General features: G+C 62.2%; 1 protein-coding gene across 5 annotated transcripts in view; it reads right to left on the bottom strand.

Annotated features, from left to right (window-relative positions):
- DOT1L (DOT1 like histone lysine methyltransferase) overlaps window positions 1-24,366 on the bottom strand; it is a 57,808-nt gene extending 33,442 nt beyond the window's left edge. For all 5 annotated transcript variants that reach the window (XM_032847111.1, XM_032847109.1, XM_032847113.1 and 2 more), the window contains exons 1-4: window positions 24,193-24,366; window positions 10,525-10,568; window positions 3,926-4,000; window positions 1,109-1,172 (exon numbers count right to left, since the gene is read on the bottom strand). In XM_032847111.1, coding sequence (XP_032703002.1) covers window positions 1,109-1,172; window positions 3,926-4,000; window positions 10,525-10,568; window positions 24,193-24,273 — 264 coding nt within the window. In that variant the 5' untranslated portion in view covers window positions 24,274-24,366. The remainder of the gene's footprint in view (window positions 1-1,108; window positions 1,173-3,925; window positions 4,001-10,524; window positions 10,569-24,192) is intronic.
- Between the last annotated feature and the right edge of the window lie 285 nt (window positions 24,367-24,651).

Below are 24,651 nucleotides of genomic sequence, written 5' to 3'. Positions count from 1 at the left end.
TCACCTGAAAGCCCATCTGGGAAAAGAAATGGTCACAGAAAGAGCCAGTGCCTGGTGGGTCCACGTCAGGGGCCTCAGGGGCCAGAACTGGGCCTGCACCTGTGCAGCTCCCGCTGGCCCGAGGAGGGAGTCCTCAGGCTCCCAGCCCCAGGGAACCACTGAGCCCTGACCCCTCATGGTCCGCCCCCTTGGGGTACCTGCGGCCCGTGACCGCGGAACTGCCCGCTCCTGAGGGCCTTCCCAATCGGGGGCCAAGCCACCGCCATGCAGCCCCTGAGAGGCCACACGCTCACCATGAGTGGCCCAGGTCAGCCCCAAGCCTCAGGCCCCACCTCCTGCCCAGGACAAAACCGAGGGGAGAGCTCTGGGCTGAGGCAGTGGGAGGGCGCCCACACGGCTGACACAGAACTTCTCCGAGCCCCGGTCCTTACAAGGAGACCGATCCAGCAGCCCCTCCCCTCCTGGCTGCAACAGTGAGGCGGTAGGCAGCCCAGAGCCCCTGCCAGTGGGTGCTAGGCCCTCGGAGCTGCGGGCCCGACAGCCCACCACAGCCTCCCCGACCGCAAGGCTCCTGCACGAGAACCCTAACCCAGCAGGAGCCCACACTGCCTAGACAGTGTGCGGCCGCAGACACAGCAGGGACGCACTTTCCAGAACCGCTCTGGAAGCCTGGCCTGGCCCCGCTGTCTGTTCTTCGCCAGGCAAGGGCTCCGCAGGCCGCAGCACAGTGGCACGGGGAGGTGTGGACAGAGCCCCAGGCCTTTCCATAATCGGAATATCCCAGAGGGACGGCAGGAACACGCTCACGACACAGCCGGCTGAGGGCGCCCGTGGGGCCAGGGCGCCGACGTGAAGGTCTGTCCGCATGGGAGACCCGGCGGGGAGCACCAGCATGCAGAGGGACAGGGGCTGAGGACGCACCTGACCCCCAGCCCAGTCCCAGCAAAGGCCGGCCCCACGCCACACCCCTGCACTCCAGGGCGGTCTGTAGGGGTCTGCAAGGCGTGTGTGACAAGCACCCAGGAAATGTGAGGGGCAGTGGGTCGAACACCCTCGCACAGGTCCCTGGCGAGCAGACGCACATGAGGGGAGGGCAGAGGCCACCTACCAGCTGGTGGATGCTGTCGATGGCACGGTTGTACTTGTCACAGAGCCTCTGCATGCTTTCGAAGCTGAAAGGCAAGGGCAAGACGCCAGTCGCTGTGGAGCCCAGCACATGCCACAGGGGCCTCTTGGGAGAGTCGGCTCCTGGACAGGCGGCGCCAGCTGTCCCCAGTGAGGAGGCACAGTCACAGGACACCAAGGAGAACCAAATGTGGCCAACAAGGCTGGGCCCAGGGTCGCACTGAGGCGGTCTTTGGCTACGTGGCAGCCTCCGGAGGTCAGGGCTCACAGGTCAAAGCCAAGGTCAACGGTGTGCCTGGCAGGTGTTAAGCGAGAGAAGGGGCTCTGCACAGCCTTCCTAAAGCACCGTGACTGAGAGCTGGCCGGACACACACCCCACCTGCTCCCCAAGCTGGGCCCGCTGCCCAGGGCAGTGCACACGGGCCTTACTTCCTTCCCGGGCCAGAGGGAGCCTCCATCTCAGCCCCAGCTTGATGGGCATGGGGGGCACCCAGCGGCAGAAAGCCCCCTGGCTCTCCCAGAAGAAGACCCCAACACTTTCAAAGATGGAAGCGGCACCCGTGAGGTGCCAAGAGCCTGCCTGGGGTTGTTCAACGAGACTGCACCCTCCCAAGCCCCCGTGCTCACTCCAGGTAGGACTCTCAATGATCCCCTGACCTGGGAGGTCCCCCCGGGATTGACTCGGCCTCCAGGGGCCACGGTAAAATGTCTGGGGACATCCTGGGGTACTCCTGGCATTCGAAGGGGCAGGTCCAGGGATTCTGCCCGGACGCTCCGCAGAGAACGGCCTGATGGAGGCGGTGCGGGGGACAGGGGGCTCCCGCGTCTGTGCTGCACTGGAGGGGGCGTCAGCCGGGGGGCTCCGTCCGTAACACCCGCACACACACACAGCAGCAAGGAGCCTTCCTCTCTGAGCCGGACACCAGGAGCCTGGGAGAGGTCCCTCCGCACACGGGCCACGACCATGCCGTGTGCACCCCACGCCGCCTGCCCCACTGCCCCCCACATCCTCGTGGACTGCCAGATTCACCCCAAGAGCTCGCACACACCCTTCCTTTAGGACAGAAATTAAACAATTCAACGAAGCTGGTTCCCTGACGGCAAGGCCAAGGTCCCCCGTAGGACAGCCACAGTGGACAAGCGAGAAAAACGGAGAACGAGCAGGAAGACCAGGCCCTACCCAGGCCTGAGGCATTGTCAGGAAGGACAGTGACCAAGCCGCCCCTGGGCTAATGAGGAGAACTCAGGAGCCCAAGAGCAACAATAGGCTCTGCCCCTCTTCGGAGGGGCGGGCCAAAGACACGGGCCACGGACACGGGCCAGACACTCTACCCTCTGCCCCACTAAGCGCCGGGCCAGGTGGGGTCACAGGGAACCAGGACCTGGCAGTCCCCAGCCCCAGCGTCTGAGTGACACTCCTTCACCCTCCTAATTTGCAAAATGAAAGATCCGAGACCTCTGGCTCCTAGTTTCTCATGCTGCCCTCACAGGAAAACCCAGGCACCTCTTTGTCATTTTACTTCCTGGGGTTCGCCGAGGTCCAGCCGGCCCCAGAGGAGGCCCGTCCCTGGGACGGTGCACAGGCACCCGGCTGCCGCCTTGCTTGGGAGAGAAATGAGGGTCCCCCACCGCGAGCCTGACCCCGCAGCCACACCAGCCCCTCAGCTGGATACCCTCGGCTTGGCCCCCCACAGCCATGCCCGGGCTTTCCTGAGCCATCTGAGTACAGAGGGGAAGGGCCTCCAACAGCCCCTGCAAACAGCTTGCAGCAATGCTGTCCTGAGAAGCACGGGCTGCTCTAGGCCCGCACAGAGCACTCCACCCATCACTGAAGGCCAGCTCCCCTGGCCAACTGGCTAACGTCCACCGCTCAGCCCCGCGCGCACCGCACCCTGGATGCAAGAGAGCCGTGCCCCAGCCCTCCGTGTGGGCCCTCACTGCCCACGGCATGCACACCACCGGAGCCCAAGGGGCCACCCCACTGCCCGGGGCCGGGCTGCTCTGGAGGGAGGAGTGAGCTCGGTTCACTACCTTCCCAATGCTTGGCGAATGGTTAGATGCGTAACAAGGCAGGAGGCCGGGCGAAAGGGATCAGGGCTGATGAGCAGACCAAGAAGCCCTTCAAACACAGAGGTGAGACTGGGTCAGCACCACGTGGGTGCCGGGGCCTGTGAGGGGCCCCAGGGCTCCTCTGGACTGGGCCCCGATCGAGAGCGAGCCAGCAAAGCCCACAGAAGACACGCGCCTTCCGGGAACACTGCGGAGCCGGTCTACGCCCGCCGAGAGCTACCACAGCGGGAGCAGGGAACGCCAGCCCGCCTTCTCCGAGAGAAACGAAACTCCAGGCCGGCATTCCAGACTCGGCCTCGCCCTTCCCCGCCCACCCGACTGTGCTCTGAGACCCAGGACGCGCCTGCAGGAAACCACGAGAAGGGGCAACAGGGGCTGGAGGGGCAGTGAGGCCTGAGCCCCCAAGACCCGGATGGGCCCCGCAAGGCCCAGCAGAGGCACCATCCCCGGGCCGGAGCGCTGGCCGCTGGCGGGCGGCCGCGGGGAGAGCAGCCCCCGCGGCCGGTGGGGCGGACTTCACACATGCCGGGCACCGTTTCCGCCATGTGGCATTTCCAATCACGTCCCTGCTCGGACAGCCTCTGCCAGTATCTCATCAACTTTTCCTACCGGAATAACTCCACGGGGCGACAGCCAACTCCAAAGGAAACCGCCGGCCAGCTCGCGCCGTCGAAGAAGAGCCGACCGGAGGCCGCGGCCCCAGCAGTCGCGGAGAGGCGGCTCGGCTCACCTTTTGGTGTCGTAGTCGATGAGAACGTAATTCTCCATAGCAAGCTTGAGGTCCGGGATCTCCTCACAGACCCATCTGAAACAGAAGAGCGGGGCCAACAGTGACGACTGGTCTCATGCTCTACTTTTCACTCTCGACCCCCAAACATTTAAAAAACAATCCTCATTATTCAACTCAACGAGCACAAGAGAAGAGGGAGGCATCGCTTGGGAATAAGCCGCATGAAGCCGCGCAGTCGGCTCCTGGGGCCAACGGGCCACACGGGACGAGCCGGGGAAGCGGCCGCTCCAGGCAGAGAGCCCGGAACGCGGGCGGCCAGCGCCGCCGCACGAGCTCCCCGCGCCCCAGACAAGCGGGCCGCTGCACGGGCGCATGACAAGCAGCAGACGAGGGGAGCCAACAGAGCAGAGGGACAGAGACACACGCCAGCCCGTCCTGAGGCCTAACCCTCGCTGGATCCCGATCCCACCTCGACAAAGAGCCCGAGAAAGGAGTCAACGCTCCACACGTTCAGGAGAACACCGCGGACGTCGCGGAAAATGCTCAGCCGAGAGATCTGACAACTTAGACAAAATGAGCGACTTCCTGGAAAGACACGAACACGCAAAACCGACCCTGGGAGAAAGGGGACGTATTGACAGCCTGGACCCTGCTGAAGACGGCGACCCCCTGATCAAGCGCCTCCCGCCAGGAGAGCCGGGTCCGACTGGCGTCGCCGGGGAGTCCTGCCGCACATGCAGGGAAGCAGGGCAGTGACGTGTTCAGTCGCACGAGGCCGGCATTACCCTGATGCCGAAACCAGAGGGAGGCAAAGCCTCAGAAAGACAAAGTTGGCATAGAACAGGCAGTCTACCCACCAACGCCCCCACGAGCGCCCCCTAAAAACAACCCCCTAAAAGCACGCGTGAACCGAAGCCCGCATGCGCCCACCACGTGGAGTTTACCGCAGCAACGAACCACCGTCCACCGCCTCGTCAACAGAAAGTCACACGATCACCTCAGCAGACAGAAAACGCCCAAGCCAGACCCAAGCCCCATGCAGGGTAAAAATCCCAAGGAAGCAAGAGGTGGAAAGAGGCGTGGGGGGGGACACCGCCTGCATGCCCGCTGTCTCTGCTCTGCCAGCGGGCTCCCTGCCAGCTCCAATCGGTGGGGATGGGAGGTACTGTCCCTGTGTCCCTGCATCCCTGAGTCCTCAAGCCCGACTCCCTCCCTGGGGCAGGAAGCCGCAGCTGCCACCTCCAAACACATGTGCACAGAGCGGCACTCCCGGCCCAGACCCTGCGGCCCCTCCCCACAAGACTCCTCCGCTCTCTGTCACCAGGGCCAGCTGGACAGGGCCCACCTCCAAGCGTCCACCCGCCCAAGGGTCCCTCCAGTGCATCAGAGTCCTCCCCACCCTCCCGCCCCACGAGCACTTCTCTCTGGTAAGCTCTCTGCTCGACAGCACACACAGCATCCGTCAGGAACCCCGACAGGACAGGAGGGTACAGTTCCTGCGGACACCAGCGGACTACTGGTGCAGACAGACCGCTCCCAGGTCGGGGGACAGGTGAGGACGCCGGCCACCATACCTCCTTCAACACTCCACCACGGGCCCTGGCCAGCACCACGTGGCAGACAGCACAAAGACTAGAAAAGAAGCTTCGTTCACAGACATACAATTTAACAAATGGGCTACCGTAAGGAATTTACACAGAAGCTTCTAGAACTTAGACAAATTGAGCAAGGCCACAAGCCATGAGGTCAGTGAGCAAAAACGAGCTTTGTCTGCATGTACCAGCAACAGAGAATTTTGAAACAGATTTTTTAAATGCCATTTAAAATGTCAGTAAAACATAAATATCTAGGGATTTTTTTTTTTTTTAAGATTTATTTACTTGAGGGGCACCTGGGTGGCTCAGTGGGTTGAGCCTCTGACTTCGGCTCAGGTCATGGTCTCAGGGTCCTGGGATCGAGCCCCACATCAGGCTCTCTGCTCAGTGGGAGCCTGCTTCCCCCCCTCTATCTGCCTGCTTCTCTGCCTGTGATCTCTGTCAAATAAATAAATAAATAAAATCTTAAAAAAAAAAAAAGATTTATTTACTTGAGAGAGAACGTAGCACGTGCATGCAGGGCTGGGGCAGGGGAAGAGGGAGAGAAAGAATCCTAAGCAGGGTCCCTGCCCCATATGGAGCCCAACCTGGGGCACAACCTCACGACCCTGAGATCACGACCTGAGCCCGAATCAAGAGTTGGATGCTTACCTGACTCAGCCACGCAGGCACCCCTGTAGTGATAATTTTAATGAAAAATTTGTAAGACCTCTACATTGAAAACTGTAAAACACCGCTGAGAAAACCTGAAAACGAAACAAACCACAGGCAACTGTGCTCAGAACAGAAGACTCACACAGCCCTTTCCCCGGACCGAGCTGCCACCTCGAAGCGACCCTAGAACACGCCAGGAGGCTCCGGGAGAAACAGACAAGCTGACTCCGAGACAGGCGCGCGAAGACTGAGCTCCCAGCCTCCATAAGCTTTACAACGAGCACCGCTAGAGGACCTGACGGCCTTATCCTGAGACCCACCACAGGTCTACGGTAACCAGAACTGGCGCTGGCGCAGGGACAAGAGACACGCTGACCCAGCGCACGGGACAGAGGCCGGTGAACATTTATACAGCTTTCGGATAAAAGAACCGAGACAACGTGATGGGAAAACAGTCTTTTTAATTAATGTCGACCCCACGAATATAAACCGCAGCTGGTACACCGGAACATCGTAACCCTAACACAAAGGCTGAAACCACGGAGCTTCTCGAAGAAAACAAAGGAGAACACCTTTGTGACTCGGGCAGGCAAAGATTTCCCGGACGTGATACGGACGTGAACGGACAGATACACTCCAGACTCCCAGTCCTGAAGGTGCGCTAAGAGCACAGCCAGCTGTGCGGCGCGTCCTACACATCCCACAGGCGCTCACGGCTGGAACACGTCAGGAATTCTCACAGCTCTGCGAGGAGACCACTCCGTGCTGACAAACAGCATGAACTCCTCTCCGCTAGAAGAAGCCAGAGCCGCTGAGAGCTGTGGCCGACTCGCGGGTCGCGAACACGGGAACCTCAGGGTGACGAGGAGCGCTGCGGTTCTGGAACATACGGGCCTGCTCAGGAAGGCGGGGGCACGCCAAAGGGACAGGGCGCGCACAGAGAGCCCCAAAGAGCCAGCACAGGAACAGGGGGCGTGAGCTGTGACCCAGCAGTGGGTCACAGCTCACAGAACGAGGAAGCGGGTGGGAAAGTACAGCTCTCCGTGGAGAAGAGCCCCAGCTGAGAACCTCCCTTCAAGAACACAGCAGGAACCAGTCATGGCAGGTGAGACCCACCTCTGGGCGCCAAAATCAGGGGGTGAAAGTCCAAGGAGGAATGGGATGTTTGCAAGGTCTCCAAGGATCTCCTCCAAGAAATGTATTAATTAAAAGGGGGGAAAGAGTGCCTATACCTCAGAGAAACATGATGGACCAGGTGGGCAAGGTTAAGGTCACCACAGTAAGAGAAAACGTCACCACAGTAAGAGAAAACGATAGGCCGTGCGCCTCCTGCTGCCCCGAGAGCCCTTATCAGGAACAGACACCTCCGTCAGACGCTGTGTGGCACCCAGTCCCTGACACTCGGGAGCAGACCGCAGACACTACGCTCCTTCATAAGTACTTCAGCTTTTGCCTGTAAAAGTTACCACTTCTTTTAATACAACTACAATGCCATGGTCACACGTAGGACAGACATCAGGGATGGCAGGGAACTTCCTCAAACTCGCACAGGGCATCTGCGAAAAACCTAGAGTTTTTACCACTTCTACGCAAAATTGCACTGAAGGTCCCAGCCAATTCGATAAGGCCAAGGAGAAGGACTAAGATCATGAAGACTGAAAGGAAGAAATAAAACTGTCCCTAGTCACAGACGTTGTACTTATTTCTACGAGTCCTAATAAATCTACAAATCACTTACCAGAATCAATAAATATAGCAACAGGTCATGGTTAATATGTGGAAGTCAACCGCATTCTTATTTATAAGCAGTAGGCGACCGGAAAGTAAAACTTAGCACAGAATCCTAGCTACAGGCCTGCCAAAAGCTCAACTCTCTGAGAATGGATCCAACCAACGGGTCCAGGACGCCCCCCCCGCCACGACGACAGAACGCCGCTGAGGAAGTACGGAAAGACCTGAGCGAGCTCAAAGACACAAACCATGTTCATGAACCGAGAGACCCCGTACCGGAAGCCTCAATGGCAAATCTCTCCGTGCGACCTACTGGCTCAGTGCGATTCCTAAGAAAATCATGCAAAAACCAACAAGCTAATTCCAAAATTTACATGGAGATGCACAGGAGGTAGAATAACCGAAGCAACATTTTTTATTTATTTTTTTTCAAGGAGGCTCCACACCCAGCACGGGGCCTGACCTCACAAGCCTGAGATCAAGACCTGAGCTGAGATTGAGAGTCCGCCATTGGACTGACTGAGCCCCCAGGCGCTCCCCCGAAGCGCTACTTTAAAACAAGAACAAAGGCGGAGAAGCTGCCCTGCTCGGTGGGACGCCTGCTCTACACATGAGGCCACCAAGGTCTTCTCTGGTGAAAGGAGACAGACGTGGGCCAGTGGGAGAGAAGCCACCCTGGAAGTGAGCCAACTCCCGCACCGTCAACTGACTTGGACAAAGGTGATGCGAGAACTGTGCACAGAAAGGACGGTCTCGTTCACAGCGGTGCTGAGCTAGCGGCCGTCCGTATGCGTGAAGGTCAACGTCAACTCATACCCCGTATCGTATGAACAATGTGCTCAGAACGGATGGAAAAACTCCGTAGAAAACCTAAACTGTAAAACTTCTAGAAAGCATAGGAGAAAACCCGTGACACCTCAGATTAGGCAAATATTTCTTATTATTTCTTAGGAGGCAAAACCCCCACAAACTGTAAAAGAACAATGTGGGCAAACCGGACTTCATTCAAAGCTAAGCTACCCACTGCTCCAAAGACACTGTTAAGGGCGTGAGGAGGTAGGATGCCCAGGCTCAGGCACTGAGGCGTCTGCCTTCAGCTCAGGCCTCATGGGATCGAGCCCCACGTCGGGCTCCTTGCACAGCCTCCGCCCCTCCCCCTGCTCATACTCACTCTCTCTCTCCGACAAATAAATAAAATCTTAAAAAAAGATACGAAGAGGTAAGCCACAGACCGGAAGAAAACATTTGCAGAATACACACCTGGTACAGGCCTGGTAATGACAATATGTAAAGATCAGTGAAAATTCAATAGTAAAATCAGCTTTTGAAAACAGGCAAAGGATGCGGAGCATCAGGAGTTACCAGGATAAGCAAATCAGAGCCACAGTGGACTAGCAAAGGGCTGGACCGGCAGCGGGGCAGGACGCCAGCCCCGAGCTGCACAGGGATGAGCGCCCCACTCCGCACGTGACAAACAGGCACAGAGGCCACCGGGGCACACGCCAGGCCGCCTGACTCCCAGCCCTCCCTGCTACCTCCGTACTCCCACGTCCCAACCAGCAGCCCTCTTCAAAACTACCATAAACCGAACTACGGCACCCCGCTAACAGCTAACACCATGGACTGCTTTCGGGCCCGCACTACAGCAGCTGCGCACATCAGTTCACTTAAATTTGACAACAGTCTTGCGAGGAGGCATCGGTGGGCCCCCAAGCCAATCAAACAGGCTAGGGCAGCGAGAGCACCCCGGGTTCGTGGCCCCGCTACCACGTGGCAGGAAAGGGACTCCCATCACAGCCGGCCCTCCCATCCCAGCCATTTCACGGGGCACCGCCCGCCTAGCCCTGCCTCTGGCCACGGCAGCTTCCTGCAGGCATCACGGCAGGGGCCCGAGGTGGTGGCCACGCGGTTAAGGATTCTGAGGAACAACACGGCAACAGAGACCACAGCCACGCAGACACACGAGGACAACAGGGTCCCTGACCACAGACTGTAGAGCCAGAAGCAGGTACGGAACTGCACCCAGCAGCCATGGCCAGTGCTCTGCGGTTCCCTCCAGACCCCAGGCCAGCATGGGAGAGAGCCCGCTAGAAACAGAAGGGCGGACAGCCTTCCTGTGGGTTCTGTCAAGGACCCCCACGGGGGGTGGGGGGGCCGGCATTTCTCTGCACACCCCAGAAACACACTGGTGAGAGGCTGACCGGGGCACTGAGAGAAGGAGCAGCCGCGGAAGGCTGAGTCAGCACCAAATCCCAGGGGGAGGAGAAGGAAGCAAGGTGGGGAGTGGAGGTGGGGGAGCCCCACACCCTGCCAGCTCCGCACGCCCCTCAGAGAAGATCCGAGGCTCAGAGAAGCACGGAGACCTGATTGGGGCCACATGTGGAAGGCCCGGACTCCTCTGACTGGTCACTGCTTCCCAAGTCTGCCAGGCCGCTCACCGCGAGGAGCCGTGCAGGGCAAAGCGGGCTCAGAAAGCGGGCTCAGAGAGCAGGCCATAAGCCGGAGAGCCCAGGTGGGGTGGCTGGCGTGGGGGGGGGGGGCATCCCTGAGACCCCGCCCACCCCGGCAGGCACCGCCCACCCCTGAGACCCCACCCACCCTGGCCGGCACCGCACTCACCGGATGGTCTCAATGATTTCATGAGCAGCGTCGTGGTGTTTGTCCTGAAAGACAAAGGGACACGTTTACACCCTCCAGTGATGCAAGGGCAGGGACCGGGACCCCCTACCAGACGGCCCTGGCCTGGGCCAGGACGTGCTGCTCCCGGACCCCTGCCCAGGCTGGACATGCCGCCCTTGGGAAGACCTGCTCCTGCAACACTGCCCTCCCCAACCCGCCCGACCAGCAGGCAGCGGGGCAGGGGCCTGGGATGGAGTCTCCGCCCTGACCCTCCCCTCCCTGCCCCGCACCCACCCTTTTGCTGACTCCTCACCCCACCCCCCAGGTGCTGCTGTAGCCTGGGAGCCACAGGCCTGGTTCTGACTTACGGAACCTCTCCAGGCCTCTGTTTTCCCGTCTGTGAAACAAGGTAACACCAGTAACACAACCATGGGAAAAACCTACAAGGCCGTCCTCCTGCCAGAGCACAGACACCCCCTAACCCCACAGCTGATCTCGGTGGGTCCCCACGGTGCCCACTGCACATGGGCTCATCGCTGCTCCTTCCTCAAAGAGGGGGCTGAGGGCTCACTCCGGGCCTCTCACTGGGGTCTGTGCAGCCAACTGACCCCAGACCTTGCAGAACCCAGGACCAGACACATCGAGTCCTCTTTCCGGCCCTGTCCCGATGCGAGCACGGCGCGGGCTGCCCCTCGGGGAGGCTGTGCACACACCCTGGCCACTTGCACCACCTCACGACAGACGCCTGGGGGCAAGCGCCTGGGGTCAGGGTCATCACAAGTCCAAGGACCGCGTACCCTGACCTTGCTTCCATGGGGACAGCCCCGTGAGGAGGGGCTTCTCACAGAATGGAGCTCGCCCGCTTCGCGTGCACAACTCCGCAGCTTTTCAGCACTTCCAGAGTCGCGACCCCAGAACACTCTCGTCCCCCTACGGATAACCGACCCCAGCAGCCATCACCCTCCTCCCCTGGCAATCGCTAGTCCACTTTCATCTCTGTGGGCTTGCCTGTCTCTGGACATTTCATGTGAAGAGAATCGCACATCGTGTGGCATTTTGTGCCAAATCTTAACTTTTTTAAGGCAAACGAAGAGCCAATTTTTCATGTTCTTAGTAACATCCTCCAACTGACAAAAGATCAAACGACACACATCACTTGCGGTCCTGTGACGGGGACACGGCGCAGGTGGGGCGAGACGGTTCCGACTCAGAAACTGGGGGTGGGGCCGCTGATGGGGATGAGCAGCCCCGGGACGCCAGCTTTAGCCCAACTTCAAAAGGTCTTAAAGGAACAACGGGGATTGGCCACAAGGGGAGCCTCCTGGCAGGTGGCGGGCACGGCAGGCCCGGCACTACCTGCCCCTGTGTCCTGAGGAAGGAACATGGAGCCGGCGGACACCCCCGGCCTCTGACACGGGAGCCCAGGCTCTGTCGGCGAGCCATGCCAGCCTGGGTCCCAAGGACGCGGGGACACACTCGAGTGCTCCAATTCGCCGGGAGGGCGCAAGGAGGGAGGAGCTGGGGGACCCCCACAAGGAAACCGCTCCTCCGCCCACGTCAGCCCCGTCTTCACGGCTCCCGGCCAGCACGGAGCCCCTCTCACCCGCGCACCCCAGCAACCGCGGCTGCTACCTTCAGAGCCCCCCACGCTCCCCGGGGCATCTCCCTGACCTGGCCAGAGCATCGGAAACAAGGGGGAAGCCACAGTTCCTTCTGCCAGACCACTCGCCTGAGAGCCCACACCGCGGAACGCCCCGTGCCCGCGTGCACTGCCGTCCGCCACGTGCCGTGACCGCAGTCCTCGGGCCCGTCACCCGGCGAGCCTGTCCACTCGGCCATCCAGGTCCACACCTGCCACGCGGGCACCAGTGAGGCAGGAGACCTGACAGCGACAGTGAGGTGGCAACCACAGAGCTCGGGAGAGTGCACGACACACGCAGGGGAGTGTGTCACACGACCGTGGAATGCAGGTGGTGCCAAGCCCTCCGCGGGCACGGCCAGCAGTCCATCTTGCAGACGGAGACGCTGAGCGCCAACATGCCCCAAGTGCCTCTGACGAGGCTGCAGGGGCCTGAAGCAAGGCCAGGAGACACAGCAGCACCCACCGCTGCGGCGAGGAGCGGGCAGGGTGGAGGGGAGGGCAATCAGGGTGCCTGCCTGGCGGTGACGCTTCCCACAATGATCACATAAACCTCGGTGGGGGGGGGCAGAGGGCACAGGTAAGCTGCACCTCATCAGAATGAAATGGCGATGCTTCCAAGGACAGCATCACGAAAGCCAAAAGACAAAGCACAGAACAAGAGGAAAATTTTGCAAGTCATTCTCTGGGGCAGCGTCTGTATCCCCACAGGCACACCTCACCGGGCCGCACTGAGCCGACAGGGCGCTTTTCTAAGCCCGGGGCCGGCGCCCACCCGGGATGAGCCCGTCTATCGGCACTGTTTCCCACAGCAGTGGCTCCCGCGGTGTCCATGCGTCCCATTTGGGAATTCTCGCGACATTTCTAATTTCACTGCGTTTGCTGCGGTGACGCGGCCTCGCTGAAACGTTGAGGGGACGTTAGCATTACCCGCAGTGTCTTCTCTTTAAGGAGTCCACACTGCCTTCCTTATCCATCATGACACGGCACACTGAACAGACCACGGTACGTAACTGGGAAACCACACAATCCATGTTTACCTGCGACACCTGCTTCACTGCGGGGCCTGGAACCCGCGGGACCCCCCGTGTGTGCCTGCGAGTACCCGGAACGCAAACCACTCCAAACGAAAACACAGCAGGGCCGTTAAAGCATGGACTGACACGGTCACTGCTGCCAAGAAAACACCCCCATGGCCAGCCAGTAAGACCAGTAAGGACACGAAAAGACGCTCCACCCCGAGCCAGGAACAGACACGAGGCAAAACCACAAGGATGGTCAGAGTCCGAACGACGGACACTGAGCGCTGGGGCGGGAAAGAGAACCTTCACACCCGGCTGGTGGGCACGGAAAGTGGTGCAGCTGCTCTGGAAAGCAGTCTGCAGTTCCTCAAACGTTTAAGGGGAATTTCCATGTTGCCCAGCATTCCGCCCGTAAGCACACACCCAAAAGAAACCTCATACATCCACACGAAAATCTGTGCACGCGTTCACAGCAGCAGCGTTCCTCACCGCCAAAAGCTGGAAACAGCCCCAGTGTCCACCAGCGGATGAACAAACACAACCTGCCCCCGCACACAGAGCGTCCCCGGCCACCAGCCGGAGCCCACGCGCTGTCCCAGGACGGACCCCGAGCCCACGACGCGCAGGGAAGGGGCCAGACACAGAAGGGCACGCAGGGTGTGAGTCCACGCGTGCGACACGCCCAGACTGGGCTCCTCCACACGCGGGAAGGGGGCTCGCGGGGGCCGGGGATGGGGGGGAGGTGGCAGATGACTGCTGATGGGGACGGGGTTTCTTTGGGGGAGATGGAAGGTTCTGGAATTGACAGTCGTGAGGATCGCACAACTCTGTGGATACGGCACACTCTCAACGCGTGAGTTATCTGGTACGTGACTTTCACTCCGACAAAGCTGTTGATGGACCTCCACATGAGCAATGGCGCCCGGAAAGCAGCCCCAGCCCAGGAGGGAGGCACCGAGCCGAGGAAACACTCGTCCAATGGCCTCTCCTGCTGCCTCCCCACGACCCTGCGCGGGACCCAGACTCACGGCCTTGGCGGGAGCTCACCTGACGGCTGCACTGACCGTCCCGCAGAGCCCAGCAGGCCCCGCAAGGTGTCACAGGGTCTCCAGAAGAGACCGTCAGACCCACACAGCACAAGGACAAGCAACGACAGACGGGAAGGTCGTCAGTCTGCAACTTTCCACCAAATTTCTCCCTCTCTCTCTCCCTCTCTCTCTCGAGTCACTCGCCCCAGGGAAGCCAGCTGCCAGGCCACGGGCGGCCCCATGGAGAGGCCCATGTGGTGAGGAGGGGAAGCCTCCCTCCCGCCAGCAGCCCAGCAAGGGCACCAGCATGAATGGCTCCTCCTGCCCCGGCCCAGCCTTCAGATGAGGCAGCCCCAGGGGCTTATGTGCTGACCAAAACCTCATGAGAGACCCCACGCCAGGACCCCCCAGCTATGTCTGCTGCGGGATTCCCGAGCACACACCACGAGATAATAAACGCGTGTTGCCTTATGCTGCTACTGGGGATGAATCTGTTACGCAGCCACAGCTAACCGATACATTTGTGCAAAGGCTGACCGGCCGGCCGGAGCACTGCCCACGAGAAAAGGGTCTGCGGCAGCAGGACTTGACGGGAATTTGGGAATTCCAGCAACACCCTGGCCACAAGGGTGTGACTCCAGTCGGCCCAGCAGTCACAAGAGGAGAGGCACAGCCCTGTGCACGGCAGGGTGGGGGCAAACAGCAGCCCAAGGTGCCCCAGCAGGGCACGGGCCCATGCGGGGCTCCCACCCCTCCCCCCCGGCCTCGCAGGAACCCACACAGCCCGCCCGGCTGACTTGTCTCACACCAGACCCTAGACCTGGAAAGGCAGAGGTGCCTGGAATTTGATCCAGGAAGCACGACATTCACAACTGGGCTTCTAAAGGTCTCAGAACGACCCTTCAGGGGACAGGCCAGCTGCCACCAGCGGCCCCGAGGTACATAATTTAAGATGCGCCGATCACCATGAATGATTCAGGAACGTCGGGGCTGCGGCCTCTCCTTACTGCCCCACAGGCTTCTGGAGAAAGAGGTCAGAAGCCACCGGAAACGTGAGATTGAGCGTGGCCCCTTGGCAGCCCGCATTCATGAGCACCCCTGTCTCGTGACCCAGGAATACCCCCTGTCCTCCTCCTCCATCGTAGGAGCCCCGGAACCCTGGTGTCCTTATTGGGACCCCGCTGTGCACACACACAGCCCATGTCCCCAGCCTGGCGCTGGCCACAGGAGGAATGTCCGCCTGCAGAGGACCACCTCACTCCCTCGCCACTAACGGCATCAGAGCACCCACGCAGAGCCGCGGGGAGAGGCCCTTCCACGCAAAGCCCGTTCAGCGGACGCAGCTAACTGGGAAGCGGGCACCAGGCGCCAGGCGGCGCTAGGCTAGGCCCTGCACCTCGGGGACTCATGGAAACATCCGTGACAACCACAACCTGTTCCTGCCTTACACTGCACGCCACATGGGGCAGTCGTCACACCTGCAGAGGACACGAAATTCTGTCCCTGCTGCTACCACTTGGCTCCTCAACCCCAGTGGCTGTGTGACTGCCCGGCACGGACGGTGCATGGAGGGCGCACGCACCGAGGGACAGAGCGCATGGGGAGCCCCAGCTGCCTCACTAGCCCAGGCCCGGCCCCTTCTTGTACCCTGGGGACAAGCGTTGGGACAAGAACTCAAGGTCTGGCTCCACCACCAGCCTGTCCCCGGCAGGTGTGCAGACCCCCCCCCAGCCCAGGAAGCGTGGAGAGGAGGGTCTTCAAGACGTCCTCTGCAAGGGCATGCACGCAGGCTGCTGAGCGCTCAGACCTCCTGCACTGTAAGCGTCTGCACGACTGGAGGGCGCTGGGGCCGAGGGCGTACGGTGAGAGGCGGGATGCAGAAGCCAGGAGAGACCAAGAGCTGAACACAGGGGTGTGCACGGGGAGAGGGGGACCCCACCCTCCGGCTCCACATCCCTGACTGCTGCTGGCAGCGAGAATGACACCCAGGGAGTGTCCTCGGCTTCCCTCAGGAATCATAGCCGGAGGCCAAACCCGAGCCCTCCGAGGCGGGCTGGCAAGCAGCCACACAGCGCGTCGGAATCCCCCGCAGAGCTCCTGAGCACAGACCCACCCTCGACCCCACAACAGCAGCCCGTGCAGCAGCTCTGCGGGTCTGGGAACCTGCATCTCTAATAGGATCCCGGTGAAGCGAAGGCTGCGGGCCCCGAGACCCCACCCGCAGGAACTGCCCTGGACAGGCCGGTGATGTGCAAACACAGCTCCAGGGGGCAGAGGACAGGGAATGAAGGTGGGGGGATGGGACGGGCAGGAGGCCTGTGGTCCGCTGTCTGTCCACCTCAGCAGCAGGGCTCTGACGGCAGAGATCTGGTGGGGGTGGAGGAGGACACAGTGCAAAGTCAACAGGCATCCAGAACACTCAGTCCGGAAGGGAGCCCTGCAGTGTGGAGAGCACAGGGCCGGGGCCAGGCTGGGGAGCTCAAGCCTCATCCATCTGCCCATGTGCCCATGCACCTGGGAGCGGGGTCAGGGAGCAGTGGTGAGGACAGCAGACCCACAGGACCTGAGCATCAAGAAGGCAAAGGCTTTCATGTGAAAATGAGCAAATTCACGCAGGGCAGCAGGGATCCCAGCCTGCAGAGAATCAGGCCAGCCGCGTCCCCAGGCCGCCCAGACGTCTGCACCCCAGCAAGGGCAGAGCCGGGTGGCAGCAACAGAGAGTCTGCCCTGTGGGCTCCGGGAAGGCGGCGGAGGGCAGCCCGCCAACCACACCTGAGAACGGGCCAGGCCATAGCCGAGGTGTGCGAGACAGACACAGGCCTCCCAAGGGAGCACAAACACGGAGCACGGCGCCCAAGCGGGGCCGTCACAGGCAGGGGCTGGGCTCAGCCAAGCCAGCTTGGTCTGCCACCAAGACTCCCAGGCAGCCGCGGCGGAACATGGACACCGACGGAAGTGCTCTCGGGGCTGCCACAGGGCTAGACACTGAGGCCCAGGGAGACTGTAAGGATAGAATGTTTGGGTCGCCCCAGTCCACTCGCTGGAGCCCTGCCACCGTGGAACGGTATCAGGAGACAGGGCCTTTGGGAGATGTTAAGGTTAGGGGAGGTCACGAACGCGGGAACCCCCGTGGGACTAGTGCCCTTGTAAGGGGATGAAGGGACAGAGAACTCTCTCGGTCGCGTGAGGACACAGCGAGAAGCCGGGGCCGCCGACCAGGAAGTGGGCCCTCCCCAGTGCCAACCCCGCCGCCCCCCTGTGGTACCCGTTACCGCAGGCCAAGCAACGGCCCCCAGGGCACAGACTGCGCACGGCCAGGGTTCACAGGGTGACCCAGGAGGAAAGGAGGGGACAAAAAGCTGGCTGAGGAGGAGCAGGCCTCCGGGCCGAAGGCAGGGAGGAGGACCCAGGTGGAAAAGCAGAAGCGGCAGCAGCACAGTCGTCCAGACAAAATGCACTTCTGCAGCCGCCGGGAACCCGGGAGCGGGCGGGCAACGACGCGCTGGGCCGGGGGGGGGGGGGGGGGGGCCAGGCCCTCTCCACGGCAGCTGCCCACACCCGGCGGAAAACCGAGCGCCACCAGGAGGCCCCCACCCCAGAGAACCCACGTGGAGAGACGAGCCCTCGGAGCAGGGGCGAGGGCTGGGTGGGCCACAGCTCCTTGGCGGACTGAAATGCGGGTTTGCACCGCTGTTCCTCAGCCCCGGTTCTCTCCCCCGCAGGGCTCTGAAAAGGAACTAGGCTCCTCAGAGGAATGGCGGGATCCAGGGCCGGGGCACAGAAAACACAAGATGAGCGGGGACAGCCTGGGCACCAGGTGGTAAAGATGCGTCCCCTGAGAGGCACAGGCAGGCCTCAAGCCCAGGAGAAAGCCTGGAGGCACTCCCGGGGACAGCCCCAGAATGTGATTGACAAGGTCCTCGCAGACTGAACCACCAGCAGGAGAACACAGTCCCTGAGTGAGGGGGGCAGACGCAGGGCTTTGGGAGGGGAACTGCAGTCCGGCGGGAGGGCGGTGGAGGGAAGGGGGAGGTCCCCCATGTGTAGACAAGGCCCCCCAGGGTCCCGGACAGAGTCACAGGCCCCTTCCCCTCTCCGGGTGCACAGCAACAACCTGACCACGGTTGGGGGAGGGGCCCGGCAGTGCCACCCAGACCAGGGCTCGAGGTCAGCACCATCCACAGGAAGGTGCCAGTGGCCTCGGATGTGGTGCCCGAGGAGACCCAGCGTCCACCCGCGGAACTCCTGCCAAGAGCGCAGGAGCCTCTAACCACACACTAGGGCCCCCTGCAGGGTGGATAAGTCACGACAGGGGCCAGCCTTGGGAGGGACAGCCGCAGGTTACAGCTGGGAACAAAGGACAACTAAACACTACTGGGGCCCCGGGCTGGACCCGAGCAGGCGGGGACATGGGGGGGCAGGGTCCCGAGTGTCCTCAGCGCGGAGCCCGGGCTGGGGTCCTGGTGCCACGAGCAGCTGAGCAAGGGGCACAGGAACTCAAGTCTATGCACGTCTGAAATCCTTTCCGGGGGGCCTGCGAGGCTCAGACAGCGAAGCGACTCCTTTCAGCTCAGGTCACGATCCCAGGGTCGCGGCAGGCTCCCTGCTTAGTGGGGAGTCCGCTTCTCCCTCTCCTCCCCCCTTGTGCACGCTCTCAAATAAATAAAAACCTTTCCAAGTGTGAAAATGCTGCCCAGAAAGGTCAGACGCAGAAGGTCGTCCAGATGCAGACAAACCGGAAAGGTGCTATCAGGGTGTGTGTGTGCTCTGGGCCCGCCCACGGCCCTCAGCCCGCCCCCCCCCACCCCAAGGCCTTCCCATGCACCTGCTGGAGACACTGCCGCGGTCTTCTCACTTGGCAGGAGTGCCATAAAGATCACACACTTAGGGGTGCCTGGCCGGCTCAGTGGGGACAGCATGCAACCCTTGACCTCCGGTTGTGCGTTCAAGCCCTGCGTTGGGCCTACAGCTTACTTTAAAAAAAGGCGGGGGGGGGGCGGGGACAGGATACTTCAAGTCTTCTGAATACGTTAATAATTCCATGAATTTTACAGTATATTTCCCCCACTGAAATCTCGTATTTCTCACTCAGAAATAAGGAAAATGTGTAATACAACACCCACAGTGCGGAATGTAACACATTAGTCCGAATCTGTTTAAACATCTCAAAACTCAACATGGTTAATTTGCTATCTTGACAATCACCTTAAATTTCATCCAGAAGCTGCCCTTTCACAGATATTATGACACGAGCCTGTGACAAAGTAAACGCCCACTCCTAATCGCTCTGACACAGAGAGCGTCACTTCTGAGTTCATGGTTAAGCTGAGCCGGGGGAGCAAAACACCAATTCAAATAATTATAGTGACAGCACCTTTTCTGGTTCAAATAAGCAAGAATCCAAAAAGACAAACCATGTGTTCAAGTAAGTAACGAACAAAAAACCACCATGAGAAGGCTGGGGTGGGACGGCACTGATCCATCCTGGAGGTCAGCCTGGAGGGGGAGGAAGGTCAATATGCAGGGCCCAGGGCGGGCAAGAAGAGTCTGGGAGCTCCCCCGAGGCAGAGGGCAGCTCCTGATGGTGCTCTGGGAGGTGAACAAGGGGTCAGGTCTGCAGTTCCCACTTAGCCCTCAGGAGAGACTGCAAAGCAGGGCAGGGCCAGAGCCCGAGGACCAGGGTCAGGCCGCCACGAGCCTGGGCAGGCTGAGGGCGCTCCCGCTCAAACCGCGTTAGCCATCTCGCAGCACTAAACCACGCGTGGGGCCTGCACCCTAGGCCGTGCAGTCTGCAAGGAGCGAGACTCAGGCCAGGTCTCGTCATGTCTGTGCGGGGCTCCCTCCTCAGCACGCCGGGCCCCGCGGGGCCACGTGCTGGTCCTCTGCCCAGACCTCTGCTCGCAATTGGCCGGGTCTTCAGACAGCACGCACCCACACAGGGAGAGACGCGCAGGGGCGACGACCTCCCAGCTCCCAGCCCTGGTGTCCATGCAGCAGCGGGCACCCCCGGGGCTCTGGGCCTGCTGTCCGCAGTAGCGGCGGCACAAGGAGAGAGGGGACTTAAAGACCACACAGCGACTGTGGCCACACCGGGGGCTCGCACGTCAATTCTTGGTGATCATCTGTCAGTGGCTACACCGCAGGCCTGGCGCGCTGCTGGGAGGGCGTTGCCTGGGGCTCCCCTGCCCTGGAGGGGTGGGGGCTGCAGTTCTGGCGGGCCCTGTCCTCTGAGCAGCCCCGTGGCCCCTGAAGAGGGGTGCGGCGGAGGTGGCAGCAGGAGCCAAGCCCTCCTTCCTGGTGAGTCACTGCTGGCTGGCGTCACAGAGCCCAGACATTCCCTGCGAGCCATCATGCGTCACAGGTGAGCAGCTGGCTCGGCCCCGTCCTCCTGGGGGGGGGGGAGTGGGGGGGGGGGGGTTCTCCGCGCAACGCCCCCTGCCCCTTGTTCTCACCCCTTCGCAGTGGGACAGTATTTCGGGGCCATGTAAGTTTAGTCTTTAAAACTGCGAAGCCCACGAGCAGGGATGGGGGGACCTGACTTTCTCGGCAGCTCCCAGAAGTGCATTTGCGGCTCCCATGGAAACCGTACTTCCTCACGGGGTAGTGACTTGTTCCCTGTCCTTCAGCCCCAGCAGGGGGCCCCAGTGTATCTCCCAGATGCAGAAGCTGGGCAGCCCACAGGTCCCCATATTCAAAAGAGGCCCCCAAAATGCCTTGTAGCTTGACTGTACCCACGCCAACGATAGACTCGTGGCTCTCTGGGAGACGCTGGGTAAGAACACAGGATCTCTTCTCTTCCCTTTTCTTTCTCTTCTAAGATTTATTTGAGAGAGACAGCATGGGGCAGAGGGAGAGAAGCAGAGCCCCTGCTGGGCACAGAGCCCAACCCTGGGGCTCAATCTCACCACCCTGAGATCATGACCTGAGCCGAAACCAAAAGTTCGGCGCTTCACTGACGGAGCCATCTAGGCGCCCCCGTTACTTCTTATGGGTTGGAGGGAATCTGCGATTATCTCAATATTGACAGTTTAAGAAAAAAAGGCAGAGCTCCCAGACCCCCAGCAGCCCACCACGGCCGCCCCGGAGAACACCCCAGGTTCCTGCGCCCTCCGCGCCCTCGCATCCGACACAGAGCCCTGGCAGGCACGTGGGTCCTAGAGACCAGACGAGGGAAACGAGCCGACACACCCGAGAGTCCCTCTCCCCTTCCCAGCAGCTGCTCCGCCCACGCCGACTTGTCTGGGGTTAACCTGGTGGCCACCTGAGGGCTCCCGGGACAGCAGGTCAGCGTCAGAAAATGCCTTCTGAGTCATGGGGGGGGACCTCTGCTCACCCACTCACCCCCGGCAGAAAGGGCAGGACAGCTCAGAGGGAAGGAGCTGGAGGCGGGGACAGTCACGCTGCGGCTGCTCCGCCGCCCACAGGCTTAATAAGTCATGGAGGGGATGAACCACTCCACCCCCTCGCAGTTTCTTGCCCTGCCGCTGGGCAGCCAAAAATACCACGACCTCCCTTCCAGCCGGGACCCGGTTTTCCCAGTAAGACGTGAGCCACCTTGAACAGCGGGTGGGTGTCCCAGAACTCTGAGTCAGGAAAGCAACAAAACGCAGCCTGCCCCTCCCCCCACCTTCCCTCCTATTTGTCAATTTCCCAAAAAGCCTGTTTCTGAGGGGAACAATTCCCAGAGTGGCTGGTTGTGGCTGTTGGCACTTCCTCCTACAGATGCCCCGTCTCCAAGAAGCCACCCACATGTCCCCCAGGGCAAAAGCAGCAGCCCCTCCCTCCAGGACCACCTCAACCCCCAGCTATCTACGGCACACACCACGCTGAACCTGTGGGTTTACAGAGCTCCTACCTCCCTACGCCCATACGTAACGGGAGAATGCAAACACCGTCCACCGTCCTCTGCACCCCCAGGGACACGGGAAGCATCCAGTAGGTGCTGGCAGCATGCATGGGTCCGTGAACGAACCGGCCCAGTCATCTCGCACGTGTAGTCAAGGGACAATCCGACCTTCTCGGAAGTTGACTTATGAAGTCATCCATTTTCTCAGCACAGTCACCATCGAATCGCCACAAAGCAGGACCTCTTCCGAGATCACCACCCCGCTTCCCACCAGAAAGCCGGCCCCATCAGCAGGGTTACGGAAAGTGAACAGACCTCACTACAAATTTGTACCAAGAGTGTTGCCTCCTGCGGCGGCTGGCTGAGGACCGCGCAGGGCCACCTGCCCCCTGGCCGGGCAGTGGGACAACCACACCAGGAGAGGAACTGCCGACGTCAGGCAGAGCGCCCCGCCAGCGGGCAGCATGGCCCTGCTCCCCTGCCAAGGGAGGTCCCGGCCAGAGGGAAAGACACAGCTCAGAACCAATAACTGGTTGGAAGCCTGGTCCCGCCAGGCCCCCCACGGAAGGCACTGTTTACCCCGGGTACGAATCGCTGAGGGCCCTGCTCCACCCCAGATAGGACGGTGGGGACGGGCCGCTGCGGCTGTCTCTGCGTGTCCAGGACCCAGACAGCGGGTCACAGTGCATCTCCTCGCTCTTCTGATGCCCAGGAGAGCCAATCTGGGAGACGCACAAGTGTCACACACAGCGGCACAGGCCCCACCGCCCTCCCTCAGCACGTCCCAAGGTGAGAAGTCAAGCTGCATAGAAACCCGCCCCCCAGGCTCAGAGCGGCTTTATTCCTAACCACGCCCCCCCAAGGCCACCGCCAGCCAGCTGAACAGGGCGATGACCAGATGGAGCAGGATGCGCCACAGACAGGGACTTCTGATACCCACAGCAACATGGGTCCCAGCCAGGCCTCGCGGGGTCAGAAAGCTCCCCGCTGTCCGTTCCATCTTCCTGACTTTCGGGAAAAGGCAGGCCTGGAGGGGCGGGGAGGACAGAGCAGCGCTGGTGGAAAAGCGCTCCGAGGGCTGACAGCGGCCTGATCGCCTGATCGGGCGGACCCGTCAGCGCTCCCGCAGCGAGACTGGCGCGCGAGCTAAGGAGGTAAAATAACTCCATTTTCCAGAAGGCTCTGGCCAGCCGGCGGGTGCACGCGGGGCGCTGTCACAGGGTGGGGACAGGCGGGGAACAGGAACGGTTGGAGTTCTGAAGGTTCTGCCCGCTTTCGTCACCTCGGATGGCAGTTCCCCGCCCTGCCCCCTGCCCGGGCGGCCGGACACACACACACCCCGGCGCTGCCAGCCGGAAAAGCCGGGCCCGGGCTCGACCTCGCCTCCGGCCGCAGGATGAGCAAAAATAGAAAGCTTCGGCGCGCGCGGCGGGCTGGAAACCGCGGAGAAGCCGGGGCCGGCGGCCAACACCCGCTCCCGGGCGGTCGCCGCGCCCCGACCCCGCCCCCGGCCGCGACGTTTCCAAAAACTGACACACACGGAGCGCGCGTGAGGGGCGGGGCGCGCGGGCTTCCCCGCCGGGTCCCCCGGAGGGCCCCGTCCCCCCGCCCGGCGTGCGCGCCGAAGGGCGCCCCGAAGACGCCCGCCCACGGCGCCCGCCGCGCTCCGGCTCCCAACGGCAGCCTGCCCGGCCCGAGCGGCCCCGGGGACGCGGACACCCGCGCCGCCCACCCGCGCCCCCGCAGTACCCCGGGGCCGCCCCGGTAAATTTCTGCCCGGCCTGTCATCTTCCGAGGAGGCCCCGGGTCCGGCCGGCCCGCCGCCTGCCCGCGACACCGCGGGGACGCAGAGCGGCGCGGCCACTGCGGGGCCGAGCCCGCTGACAGCGCCCGACCCAACCGACGCCGCGCGCGGCGAGCCGACTGTCAGCACCCCAGCCCCGCAGCCCCCAGCCCCCGCGCCCGGCCCGGCCACGGCAGCGCCGCAAACGGCCGCGGGCAGCGCCGTCCAGCCGCAGGACGGCCGGAGGGGGCTTCTCGGGATCCCGGCGGCCCCGTCCGCGGGCGGGCGCGGCGCGCCGCGGGGCCCGGGCCGGGGGACGGGGCGCGGCGGGGCGCGGGGGCGGCACTCACGTAGACCGGCAGCGGCCACGGGTAGACGGCGGGCTCGGCCCCCACGGGCGACTTGAGCCTCAGCTCCAGCTTCTCCCCCATGTCGGCGCGCGCGGCCGCCGCACCATGCTAGTCGGGCGGTTGGGGGAGGGGCGCGGCGCCGCCGGCGGGGGGCGGGGCGGCGGGCGGAGGAGGGCGGGCGGGAGGGCGGGAGGCTGAGGGGGGGGGGTGCGCCCGGCCTGGGCCTCGGCCGCCGCCGCCGCCGCCGCCGCCGCCGCCGCGGCGCTCCCGTCCGGCCCCCGGCTCCTCTTTGTGGTCACAGGCCCGGGGCCTGCAGCGCCGCCGCCATCTTGGGCCGGCGTGAGGCGAGCACAATGAGCCGGGGGCCGGGCCGAACCATTCGCCGCGCGCGCGCGGGGGGGCCCGGCGCGAGGAGGCGGTGCGCGCCCGCTGCCCCGCCCGCCGCGCCGCGCGCCGCCC

This window comes from Lontra canadensis, unplaced genomic scaffold (assembly GCF_010015895.1).
Source record: "Lontra canadensis isolate GAN:19392208 unplaced genomic scaffold, GSC_riverotter_1.0 scaffold184, whole genome shotgun sequence".
In the NCBI taxonomy this organism is placed as follows: domain Eukaryota; kingdom Metazoa; phylum Chordata; class Mammalia; order Carnivora; family Mustelidae; genus Lontra; species Lontra canadensis.
Note: the sequence above shows the minus strand (reverse complement) of the source record. Positions and strands in the feature narration are given on the sequence as shown.